The sequence below is a fragment of the Phoca vitulina genome, unplaced genomic scaffold (genome assembly GCF_004348235.1).
Source record: "Phoca vitulina isolate PV1807 unplaced genomic scaffold, GSC_HSeal_1.0 scaffold115, whole genome shotgun sequence".
Taxonomy (NCBI): Eukaryota; Metazoa; Chordata; class Mammalia; order Carnivora; family Phocidae; genus Phoca; species Phoca vitulina.
In genome coordinates this window covers 761,069-773,472 of record NW_022589818.1, presented here as the reverse complement: position 1 = coordinate 773,472, position 12,404 = coordinate 761,069, and the positions used below count along the sequence as shown (strand labels likewise).

The window sequence follows — 12,404 nt, the reverse complement described above, 5'->3', positions numbered from 1 at the left end:
CGGGGGCGCCGCGGGCGGCGGCGGCGGGGCCGGCTGCGGGGGGGCGGCCGGCTGCGCGGGGGCGCCGCCCCCCCCCACCTCCCCCGTCCTCGCCCGCCGTGGGGGCGGGGGGCTCCCCCAAACCCAGGAGGCAGAGTTGATCGAGAGCCAGCTGAAGGGCGCGCTCGTCTTCCAGCAGCCCTCGGTCCTTAGCGCTTCCCCCGAAACATCCTAGTTCTCCAAAGCCCCCATTTCTTTCCATTATTCCAGATACCACTAGACTAGGCATGGCGAAACAAAAGCTGGGGGAGAGAGGGAGAGAGGTGGTGGAAGGGAAAAGAGGAGAGAGGAGGGGAGGGGAGAGGAGGGGGGCGTGTGGGGAGGGGGGAACAAAGAACTGGGGAGGGGGGAAGAAAGCGAGATAGAAAGATAGACCCTCCCCCTAAGCCCCCCTCCCCAAACACCCTGTAACCCGACTCCCCTCGCCCCAGCCCCCGGGGTGGGGGTGGGGGGAAAGAGAAGCAAAACCGAGGAAGCAGCTCTCCTTTCCTCTCCGGGGGTGACGGGGGGCGGGGGGCTGCGGGATCTCTGCCCCCACCCCTCCCGCCTCGGACCCGGGCGGCTCTAGACCCCGCCGTCCAGACGCCCCCCTCAGGCTCCCGCACCGAGCCCCGGTCCGGGAGCGGCGCCCAGTGGCCCCCAGTCGAGCCCAGCCCCTTCCAGCGCTCAAACTCTTTTGTTTTAAATGAACTGGATGGAGCAGCATGGAACTGCGGGGGGGCGCGGGGGCGCCCGGGGCATGCCGGGAGTTGTAGTTTCCCGCCCTCGGGGGCGCGAGCTCGGGCTCCTAGCCCCGCGGAGGATGGGGACGTGCCTTCGGTCTCTAGCCCCGCTCGGAGGCAAAGCGGGGGGCGGGGTGGAAGGCGAGGTCCCTAATTTCTCCGAGGGGCGGGCGCGGGGAGACGGAAACGGAACGGGTTGGAAAAGGCTAACGGAGCGCCCCCTCCGCAGACGGGCTCCCACCCCCACCCCACCCCACCCCACCCCACCCCCGTCCCGGCCGGCCCGGGGTCCCCCCTTTCTTATGGTAATGAGGGGGCGAGGGGGCGGGAGCGGCCTGGCCGGGTCGCCGCGGCCCCCTCCCCGGCCTCGCCCCCTCCCCGGCCTCGCCCCCTCCCCGCGCGCTGCCTCCCCGCCCCTCCCTCCCCTGAGTCGTCCCGGCTGCGGGCCGCGGGGACAGCCTCCCCGCAGAGCAGACAAAGCCCGCAGCGCGATGCGGGCGCCGCCGGGCCGTGCACGCGGTGGAGGCCAGGATGGGCTGCGGGGCTGGAGGGCGGGACCCCCTGGCAAAAGACGGGGTCCGCTCCCCACCGAGCGGCAGGCCGCCCCCCCCATGCCCTCCCGCCCCCCAGTCTCGGAGATCTGAGAGGCACCGACTGGGAGGTGAGTTAGTTCTCGTCCTTCCGAGCGGCAGAGGGGAGCTGGCGGGCTGTGGAGGTTGGGCGGGTGGAGGGAGAGGGGGGAAGCGGAGGGCAGGGAGCGGGGAGGCAGGGGGAGTCTTAAAGGCAAGATAGCACTTAACAGTTTCGGGGGAGAACCCCGAGCTCAGGGCGCGACAGGAGAGAGGAGAGACGGGGTCGACTCGGGCCCCAAACTTCCTTCAGGCCCGGGCCCCGCAGACGGCTGGGGGTGGGGTGGGGTTGTCTGTTCTCTGGCCTCCACCATCATTCCCCTTGGCCTCACCCACATCTCCCCCCACTGAAACCCCGTTAATGCAGCTCCTTTGACTCTGAACATTGGGTGAAAGTAAAAGTAAGTTTTTAAGGCGTGAGTTGGGCAGTTGGGTGCTTCTAGAGGGAGTTCGGGGAAGTCGGAGTGTAATGAGCCTCCTGTCCTCCCCTTCCCCCGCATCTCCAGCCTTTCCTTCGTCACCCTTTTTATGCCCGGGTCTTTCCCAAGACCAGAGAGGATGGCACTGCAGCTTGAGGCCTCGGGGTTGGGCTTTGAGAAGAACTTCCCAAAATAATTGTGTAAGAATGGGTGGGTGAACTGCTGTGGCCAGGTGTCCTTTTCTGGAGTGCCTTGGAAACCAAACATCTGACCTGGTTTGTGAGGTAAAGTCCTGCTTGGAGGCGGGCAGCAGAGGGGGTGGCCTCACAGAGCCCGCACTGTGAGGCCGTGACCGCTGAGCGGCAAAGCCCAGCTCACTAAGTCGGTGCTTGGAAAGAGTGGGTTTGAGCGCCAATGGGTGGGTGGGGGCCTCAGGAGGGGTTGGCACACTGCAGGGCTGCTGCTCAGCAGAAGGTCTAGGGGAGGGGAGCCCCGGCGAGGAACCTGTGGAGGGCCCCAGAGTGGGGCAGGGGTGCCCCTTGGATGGGGGAGTCCACGTAACATTAACAACAAGCTTTATGGCTTCAGTGGGAGAGGGGGTGGAGAGGTGGGCTCTTGTCACCCGTCCTTCTGCCCCAGGAGCACGGACTGGGGGCCCGTGCCACTGGGGCCTGGGGCTCTTGCGGGGGGAGGCTCCTACTCTGTGGCCCAGGTGACTGGTTTTCACCTTAAGAGAAATAGCAAACAGTTGCATAGGACTTATTGTGAGCCAGGCATTTTTGTCACCAGCTGGTCTTAGCCTTCCTGTCCCCACCAAAATGAGATTCCCCCTTGACACCCACCCCTGAATTTGCCCTGCTTCCCCTTTCCTCCCCACTAAGCTAATTAAAGCGGGAGGTTAATGACCAAAGAAGCCTTGGGGATTTGGCCAGGGTGGAAAACAAAGGACAGAAACAAGTGTGTGTGAGTGGGGAGGGAGACAGCTGCTGAATGGGAAGGGGTAGATTAAGGAGTAGGATAGGGAGGCTGAGGTCCCTGCTGGACCCACCTCCCATATCCAAGAAAGACAAATCAACCCCCTGGTTGTGTTCATGCACCGTGTCCATCCTTGGGGTCCCGCTAAGGCTCCAAATACCCAAGGTGGGAGAGGCGAACGTGAAGGTGTGCAACTGGAGGGCAGGCTGGGGGTGTGTGAGTGCACGTGGGTCTGTGGCATGGGCGTGCACGCGTGGGCGTGTGCCTGCAGAGCGTATGGGGCATGTCCCCCCAGGGCGGGGACTGCCAGACTGCCCAGGTGGCAGAGGAGCCCAGGAGCGGGCACTTAAGGAGCCAGGCTCCGTGGGACGGGGTTTCCATGAGTCCTTCCCTGCCTCCCCCGGAGGCTGATGGCCTCCTTTGTTCAGGGGATCCCTTCTTCCGCTGATACTTGTGTTGGCCAAGCTAGGTTTCTGCCCACGGGCCCTCCTCTTCCTCCTCGCATTTGCCTGCCCGATCCGGAATTAAGGCCGAGGGCCTTACTTAAACAGTTGTGCTTGGAAGGAGATGGCTATGCGCACCCCACCCCACCCCTCACTGTCTGCCTTGTGACCAGAAAGGTGTGTGGGTGGCATATCTCCCCACTTCAGGGCCACGGAGGACAGGACTGTCTTTCCTCTTTGTCCTCATCCTCCACCCCAGCCTCCCAGTGCCGAGCACACAGCCTTGCCCAGAACTGAAGCTCAGTAAGGGCGTGTTGACCTAACTGCACATTCGAAGCTTCATGCTGTCTCAGACAGAAGCAGGCCTCGGGGGCATACATGCTGCTTGCTGGTTCTGCCCCTCGGGCAATCATTTCCTGCTGAGCCTCGATTTCCTCACCTCTGAAATGGAAAACTAAGTCCCTAGCACAGTGCCTGTCTCCTCTTAGGCCTTCAGTCAGTGTTAGTGCTCTGGCCCTGGTTGCTCTCTCCTTGCAGGACTTTAGCTAGATTGTGGTCCTCGATAATTCATTTTCATTCATTCATTCTCTCAGGCACTGGAGGAGACCCCGACCCACCATGGGTCACTTGAAGCCAGTTCTAGATCTGGCCTTGCAGGGAAAAGATGATCCCAAACAACTAGCACATAATTCCAAAAATAATTCCTGTTGAGGACTGGAATGCAGGCAAACTGTCTGTCTGGCGTGTGAGCGCGCACGCGGGCCGGCCTCCTAGCCTCAGGCCCAAGGAACAAAGGACCCCGTGGAGCTGTTGCATCGGCTCTGTGTGCAGCGCGTGTCTACATGCAGGTGTATCTGCGTGCACGTGTGCGTGTCTGCGTGTCCACACGGGCGCAAACACAGAACACAGGGCTCGTGTGGAGGCTGCAGGACAGGAACGGGGTGGGTGACCCAGACTGTGCTTGTCTGTGTGTGGAGCTGCGTCCCTTCTCTTTCCTGAGCAAACCTTTTATCATCATCTATGCCAGCACCAAGGACGGGGCATGCACCTGGCACAGAGCCCCTGGGGAGGGAGGGGACACAGGAGGCTGTCCCCAAGGCTGCCCACGGCGCTGGCTGGTCCTAACGGAGGGCATCCTAGCGTCTCCCCCTCCGCTCCATCTGTCCGAGGCAGCGGGGCCTCCTCTCCTATGTGTTACAGGGTCTCCCTTGTCTTGTCTGAATACCCCTCCCTAGGGGAAGTCCACTCAGCTATCTAAACACTGTGTTTCCTGGGGCGCCTGGGGGGCTCAGTCGTTAAGCGTCTGCCTTCGGCTCAGGTCATGATCCCAGGGTCCTGGGATCGAGCCCCGCATCGGGCTCCCTGCTCAGTGGGGAGCCTGCTTCTCCCTCTCCCACTCCCCCTGCTTGTGTTCCCTCTCTTGCTGTGTCTCTCTCTGTCGAATAAATAAATAAAATCTTTAAAAAATAAATAAATAAATAAACACCGTGTTTCCTGCCGAGAGTGCAGCCGGTTTGCTCTCCGTTGCTGAAACACACGAACTCATTAATTTCAGTCAATGAGAATGTATTAAGTAAAATTCTGTAGGACACACAAAAGAAATATCAGATTTGATCTCTGTCCTCAGCAAGACACAGAAACTAGCCTATGTGACCCAGAGAATGTGGCCACGCAGGATTGGGCGTGAGGGCAAACGGTCTGTGGGACTTGGCGACTACAGAGATGGAGGAGCAAGGAGGCCACTACAGGTCCTCCCGCTGCTGTGGACCCGTCACCAAGGGGTCTGAAGCCTGGTCTGAGGTTTGGACCTGGACAGACGACTCTGCCCTTCCCCTGGGCCCACTCCAGCACCCCACCCCCACCGGGTCCCCTGCACTCTCTGATTTCCCTAGGGAGAGCAGCTCAGAGGGGCTGGGGTGGAGCCAGGGTCCCCCAGGACAGCTGGCTGACAGGGCCCCTCTGGGACTCAGGGCTGGACCCTGGCGTCCGGGAGGCGGGTGATACCGGAGCTGTGACAGTTGGTCCCCAGATTCCTCACCCAGTGGCGCCAGCTCTGGTTTCGGGCTGGGGAGAGGGAGGGGGAGGGGCACCTGGTGCCAGCCCAGGCCCGGTGCTCTCTTGGGGCAGGGAGGCGGAGGCCGTACACATGCCCTTGCTAGGTTATCGAGGAGGGACTTCTCCAGCGCCCTCTCCATGCCAGGCACCGAGCTAGAGACCAAAGGGGATACTGACGTGTAAGACACGGCCCGGCACAGGTGAATTAGCAGATGCAAACCACCTGCTGGTTGCAGAGAATGTCATTGGTGGAGTAGAATTTGAATAAATGAATGAATGAATGAGCATTCGAACACGTTCATCAGTTACCTAATGGCCTCATTTTACAGAGAAGGAGAACCCAGGTCCTGTGACTCTCTTATGCTTTCTGTTCCATCATGCTGTCTTTTTTAGGAAAGGGAAGAGGAAGTCAGAGACAGGGCTGGAAAAGGACTCGCCATTTCCCGAGTGCCTGTTGACTGCCAGGCTCTCTTGTTGGCCTTTACGGACTTGATCTCATTTCATCCTCTTCACAGCTCCGTGAGGCTGGAAATGCCACCTCTGCCTCACATTAGGGACCTACGGCTCAGAGAGGTTGAGGAGCTAGGTCAGGTCACACAGCTGGTAAGCGGAGCCTCCGGGGTTGGGAGCTAGAGCAATCGGACCGCCTAGCTTAGGACCCCAGAGGGAAAACGGTGACACCCAGTGAGCGCCTGGAGGCAGGGAGTGATCGCTGAAGCTGGAGCAGCTTGGAGAGGCTTCCGGGATGGAGTGCATCTGGAGTCCCTGAAGGATGGGTGAGGTTACTGCGAAGGGAGAGGACTGGAGGTGCCCAGGGAGGCCTGCTGGTGGCGCAGGTGGCCCGCTGGCCTGGGTCCTGAGGGGCAGGGCTCAGGTGGAGGACCAGCATCTGTGAGACTCGACCACGAGGTGGCGCTGCAGGCCGACTGCTGGGAGCGGCTCCAGGCCAGACTGGACACTAGGCCCAGATGTTTCTTCCCCGCCTGCCGGGGCTCTGTGCCCAACCCTGCCTCCTCGGGGGTCACCTGGAGCTTCCACCTCGCCCTTTGCGGGCAGGGCACCCACACACGGGAGACCAGTCTGTTCCTGACTCCAGGTGAAAACCCCGGTGGCTGAGGCTGGGCATGCCCCTGGTCGCACCAGCTGCCCCGGTCATCCTGAGCCCCCTCCAGTTGCTTAAAATGGCTTCGTGTCCAGCTGCCCTCCCGAGTCCCTGGGAGACACTGTTCAAGGGACAGGCTAAGGGAACCGACCTTTGACTCCAACTGACCTGGGTCTGAAGGGCAGTGACAATAGTAATACGTACCTAATAAGGAATTAATTGTTTTTGTCCAGTTAATCTACGCTGAACACTTGCTGTTGTAGGCTCTGGAGATACAGCACTGAGCCGGGCAGGTGACGGTCCTCCCGCGGAGCCGGTGTTCTGTGGGGGGGGACACAGGCAGCAGACAGGGACATCATGTCAGTTCTGGTGGTGGTGGTCGCTGTGAAGACAAAGAAAGCCGGATGTGGGGTAGAAAGGTGTGAGGTGGTGAGCCCTTCCCCTCCGTCCCCATCCCCTTCCTCTGTCCCACGTCCTCCAGGCCTTCCTCCAGCAGCCCCCAAGGGGGAAACAGGAGCCCTGGGCTGGGAGGACTGGGTCTGCCACCGCAGTCCGGACCTGCTCCTCCCCCAGCTCCCTGCTTCCGGTAGATGGCATCCCACCCACCTGGTGGTTCAAGCCAGGAATCTGGAGTCGGTATGATTCCTGCCTTCCCCTAACTTCCTCCCATCCAGCCCATCAGCCAGGCCTCCTGGCTACACCTCTGGACACTTCCCAAACCCATCGGCTTCCTGCCCCTGCTGCTACCCTCCTGATGAAGCTGGCAGCATCCCCGGCCTGCAGCCGCCTCCACTCCTGCCTCCTCTCCCCGCAGCTCCATTCCACACCGTGGCCAGAGAGGTCGTTTTAAAAACGAATCGGATCATGAAACTCCCCGTCTTAAAACCCTGCATTAGCTCCCCACTGCCATTAGATTGGACACCAAACTCCTCGGTGTGGTTTAGAATGCCCTTCTGCTCTGGCCCTGCCCACCTGTCCCGCTGGCTCTGCCCTCCCTCCCCTTCTCCGCTCCAGCCACCCGGGCCTTCCTTCAGGGCTTCGAGCACACCCTGTCGTGCTCAGCACCCAGCTGCGGCCTGCGCTGCCCCATCCGCGGTGCCCTGGCCCTTCACCTGCCTGCCGCTGGTTCAATGTCAGTTTCCCTGGGAAATCTCCCTTATCGTTCACTACCCTGTACTATAACCGTCTGTTTACGTTTCTGTCTCCGCAGTCCACTGGGCGCTCCTTGAGCACAGGGACTGGATCTAGCCCACCCCTGTTTCCCAGCTCCAGGCCCAGCGCCCAGCGCATAGGAGGTGCCCAGTCAGTGTCTGCTGTTGGAAGCTGGGCATGCTCATTCCTACTCCCCGCCAGCCCGCCAACCCCACCAAATATTCAACTTGTCCCTCTGCTTTTCCATCTCACCTGTCACCCTCCACACCCAGCTGCATCTCTCTCCTCCCCTCGCCAGCCCTGCGCTGGGGCCCTCGCGGCCCTCCCTCCGCTGGTCTCCAAAGGGGTGCTGTCTGCCTGGGCTTGGCATGGACTCGCACCGCTCCTGCTCTCTGGCACCCGGTCCGGAGCTCAGGCACAGCAGAAACGCAGTAACGCGCTGACCGCTGTGACCTCTGGCCCAGAAGGGACCTCTGCGCCGTAACCGCCCTCGGTCACTCGCACACAGTAGCCGTGAGAGTGCCCGGTGCCCATGGGTCCTGTGCTTCTGCCGGGCCCCGTCCAGCCCCTGCACCCTTGTGGCTGCTATTCTCTGTGGCTCGAGCCCTGTTTCCCCGACTCGCCCTTCAGAGCCGAGCTCAGGAGCCGTGTCCTCTAGGACATCTTCCTGCCCACGCTGACCACACCGGCGGACCCCTCCTTCAGCACCTGGTCAGCGTGGAGCTCTGTCAAAGCCCGGTTACGTGTTCTGGGGGCCGCAGAGCCTGAACCCCCAGGCTGGGGTGTGTCTCTCCAAAGCCTCGTGCAGGGGAGGCACTTGGTAAAGGTTTGTTGAGTGAATGACTGAGTGAATGAAAGGAAGAACATTACTTTATGATACTGAACAAGTCAGCCTCTATCGTTGGGCCTCAGTTTCCTTTTCTGTAAAGTGGGGGCAGGAGAGCATAGAAGGGTGAGGTGCTCATTCATGTTTATCAAAGCCCGGGTTTGTGGCAACTGCCGGTTCCCACGGTGTAAGTTCCGTCGCCGCGGCTGACTTCGGTGGGGACGGTGGGCTAGTGGGGCCGAGCCGCCTGCAGCTCAGCCCCGCGGGCGACGGGCTTGGGCCCCGGCGCCTCCACAGCACTCTCTACCCCAGCGTCCTTGCACAAGGGCCCCTGTCAGGAGCCCGGGGGTGCTCAGGCTGCTCCCCACTCTCACTGCATCCGCAGCACCCCCAGTCACGTCTTGTGTCCAGCCCAAGGTGTGGACAGTGACACCCAGCCCCCAGCCTTCGCAGACCACTCCGGGCCAGGCCCTGACAGCAGACTACTCTGCTGTCCCCGGGCTTCTGTGCCCCCTCCGTCCCACCCACACTGACCGGGGCTGCCGCCACTCGGGCACTGTGTCCAGTCTCAGTTTTTCTCTTGTGTGACCTCTGACCTCTGACCCTGCCGGTCCCGTCCTCCTTCTCCAAACTCTTTACTCCCTCCCTGGCTGCTCCTTTTCCGGCTCTCCTCCAGCGTCACAGGCCCGAGGCTCCCGTGGGGCAGTCCCCTCCTCTGTCACACACTCCTGTTCCCGCGGAAGCCGGGCGTGGCTGTCCTCCGGCCTGGGCGGCGGGCGGTGCAGCTTCCTACCACCTGCCGGCCCTCTGCAAATTCCTTCTCTCTCTGAACCTGCTTCCCCGTCTATAAAATGAAGATCATAGCCGCAATTACCTGTCGGGACTGCTGTGTGATCAGTGGGAAGAGGCGCGTAAACTCACAGGCGTCGGCACACACAGCAAGTGCTTAATAAGTGCTCGTCTCACCTCCGTCTTCCCTTCCTCCGGGAGGCCTGCTCTGGAGCTGCGGGCTGGCTGCGGGGCTGCTTCTCTGGCCCCTGGCACCCTGAGCTGCCGCCCCCCTCGCCGTTCCACCGCTTGTTCTGCGAGGGCCCCAGGTGCAGAATACACGGGAAGGGGCGGACGAAGGAGGGGGACTGGCCGCCCTGGGAGCGAGGACTAGCCCCACCCCCCGGCAGGGGCCCGCCCACCGGTCGCGAGGCCAGCAGGTGGCGCCAGCGCCCGCGGGGCTCGGCCCCTGGCCACCTCCCTGCCCCGGAGAAGTGCCCGCTGGGCGGGGCGGATGGGTCTTCAGGCCGACTGGCAGGGACAGATGTTTCCGTAGGGGTGCCCAGCCTAACTTGGCGGGAAGGGAGTGAGGCTGCTGGGGAAGGGGCCTGGCTGAGGGGCTCTGGGCACAGAGCCTGGAGCGGCCGTGAAGCAGGAGGCCATGCGGTGAGTCAGAAGCTGAGCTCCAGGAGCCAGACCTGCCGTGGGGGACAATGTGGTGAAATCAATCAGTGAGAGGACGGGGAGGCCCGTTTCTATGGCAATGGTAGTGTTTGGGGCAGGCTGGGGACTCCTGGGTGCCCAGACCCGTGAGCAGTGATTCACCACAAGAAGGGGAAGGTTTCGGAAGCACTGGGTGCTGCGGTGGCTCCTTCTCAGTGCTCAGCACGTGCTCCCCCGAGAGCCGAGTGCTCCCCCGAGAGCCAACAGCCTCTGCCAGGTGCCCGGTGGGGAACTGAGCCCCCCCGCCCCCCGACAAGGGGCACACCCCCTGCTCCTCACTGCACTTGCACAAGGCCCTCTGGAATTACTGTTACTCTGTTTTATAGAAAAGGAGACAGTTGCCCTGGCCAGGATTGGAACCCGGGCGAGTCTGACTCCAGCCATGCTTGTGAAGACCAGAAAGCAGAAAGAGAAGAACAGGGGTGTGGAAGTTAGGTGCGGCCAGGACCCAGGACCAGATGGGAAGGGGCCCTCCATCCTCGGCCTCCTGCCTGCCCTGCCCCATGTGAGCCCAGCACGGACACGGAGGGAGGCTGGCACAGTGCCTGGCCTGATGTGGGCCAGAGATGGGGCATCAGCCTCCCTCCCTCTCCTCCAAGCCCACGAAAGCAGTCCAGCCGCATCCCCCATCACTTTCCCTGTCCCCTGGTCCTGGGGGCAGGAGAGAGTGTGTGTGTGTGTTGGGGGGGGGTTCATCATATCTGCCCCTCATTCCCCACTCTCGGCCCCTGCTAGAGCCTGGGAGTTCCCGCCTCTCTGCTGCTGGCAGGACAGTTTTGTTCTTGATAAGCCACGGGGCCCCCACAAATTCAGTATGAAAGGGGTATCCCCTCCCACCCCCAGGCCCTTGGTGATGGCACGCAAGAGGGAAACCCAGCCCTTCCCCATCTCTTCCCCTGCAGCGGAAGGGACAGATGTGGGAAGGGCCTTGGGACTCTTCCAATCCAGTCCTCCTCTCATCTTGCACAAAGAAAACCAAAGCCCGTAGAAGGAGAGCAAGTTTTCCAAGGTCACAGAGTGAATTAGTGGAAGAGAAAACTAGATTCCCTAACACCTGACTCTACATTCTGTGATCCCAGGAAGAATATTCTTGAATTTGGCACTGGGTTCTCAGAATGGAGTCGGGTGGATGAATGAACAGAGGGAGAGAGCAGATGAGCTGGGATAACCGAGTGTGGTGTAGCACGTGGGAAGAATGTGCACAATTCATGCCCCACCTGTCTACCATGTGACCTCAGGAATGGTGGAGGTGAGATCATCAGAAAGACCACATTTGTCAGGGCTTGTCTGGGGTCAATGAGGACTGTGTGATCTCAGGCACATCACTTACCCTCTCTGAGCCCCAGAGCTAACCCACCTCCAGGGTTGCAGGGAGGATGGATAAGAGGGCAGGCAAGTACGTATGAATTACAGGGTGACATGAATGTTCTTGGCTGCCGGGGAAGGCAAGTCATGTCCCGTGGGACTGGGAAACAGAGCTGCCCTGCGGTGCAGAGGTCAGGGAGAAGCCAGGTGCTGATCCTTGACCCCCGGGAGAGCAAGGAAGGAGTATGAATTTTTGCTGTGTTCGATAGGAACAGCAATCCCCTCCCTTGGGGACGGGGGGGGGGGGGGTGTGGACAGCAGGTTGCTGCAGACCCCGGGGGGTGCCCAGAGGCTGTGGGAAGCTGAGCACTAATTAGCTCTCCCTCCCTAATTGGACTTAATTGCCTCCTTGTGATCAGCAATTAGGAGGCTGCATCGCTTAGCACAGGGAGGGTGACACCTCAGCAGGGATGGGTCAGGGCTCCCCTTCTGGAAGGGAGGGAGGCAGGCGGCCCCCTAGGGAAGTTGCCCCATGTCAGCGCCTTCTGCCCCTGGGAGCCTGGGGCCAGGAGCTTCAAGGTCTCTCAGCTGGACTGTGGCTTCTCTGGCCTGTTTCCCCACTCTCAGGGGCTATCTGATTTTTCTGCCCAGAGGAGATGTGGGATCCGGGCCTGGACCCAGCCCTGGCTCCTGTGCAACTTTGGGGTGGACAGCTGTGGGGTCAAGGTTGGAGGTATGGGCTTGGAAGCCAGGTCTCTGGGGTTTGAATTCTAGCTCCACCACTTACCATGTGACCTTGGACCCATTGTACTTTGTTTTCTTACCTTGAAAATGGAGCTGATGGGGCGCCTGGCTGGCAAGTCGGTAGAGTACGCAACTCTTGATCTCAGGGTCATGAGTTCAAGCCCCACTTTGGGTGTAGAGATTACTTAAAAATAAAATCTTTTTATTTTTTAGTTTTTTATTTTAAAAAAAGATTTTATTTATTTGAGAGAGAGAGAGAGAGCACAAGTCGGGGGGGGGTGGTGGAAGGGCAGAGGGAGAGGGAGAAGCAGGCTCCCCGCTGAGCAGGGAGCCCAATGCGGGGCTCCATCCCAGGACCCTGGGATCATGACCCGAGCTGAAGTCAGACACTTAACTGACTGAGCCACCCAGGCGCCCCCAAAATAAAATCTTTAAAAAATAGAATAGAATAGGGCACCTGGGTGGCTCAGTTGGTTAAGCGACTGCCTTCGGCTCAGGTCAT

General features: G+C 60.8%; 2 protein-coding genes across 2 annotated transcripts in view; one reads left to right on the top strand and one right to left on the bottom strand.

Annotated features, from left to right (window-relative positions):
* The window catches only part of MEX3A (mex-3 RNA binding family member A), a 5,700-nt gene extending 5,375 nt beyond the window's left edge, over window positions 1-325 (bottom strand). Inside the window, 2 exon segments of the mRNA XM_032398344.1 lie at window positions 29-75; window positions 77-325. Coding sequence (XP_032254235.1) covers window positions 29-75; window positions 77-268 — 239 coding nt within the window. The 5' untranslated portion in view covers window positions 269-325.
* Window positions 326-1,213: 888 nt separating this feature from the next.
* Window positions 1,214-12,404, top strand: part of LMNA (lamin A/C) — a 39,233-nt gene continuing 28,042 nt past the window's right edge. Inside the window, exon 1 of the mRNA XM_032398364.1 lies at window positions 1,214-1,422. The gene's annotated coding sequence lies outside the window, so the exon portion shown is untranslated. The remainder of the gene's footprint in view (window positions 1,423-12,404) is intronic.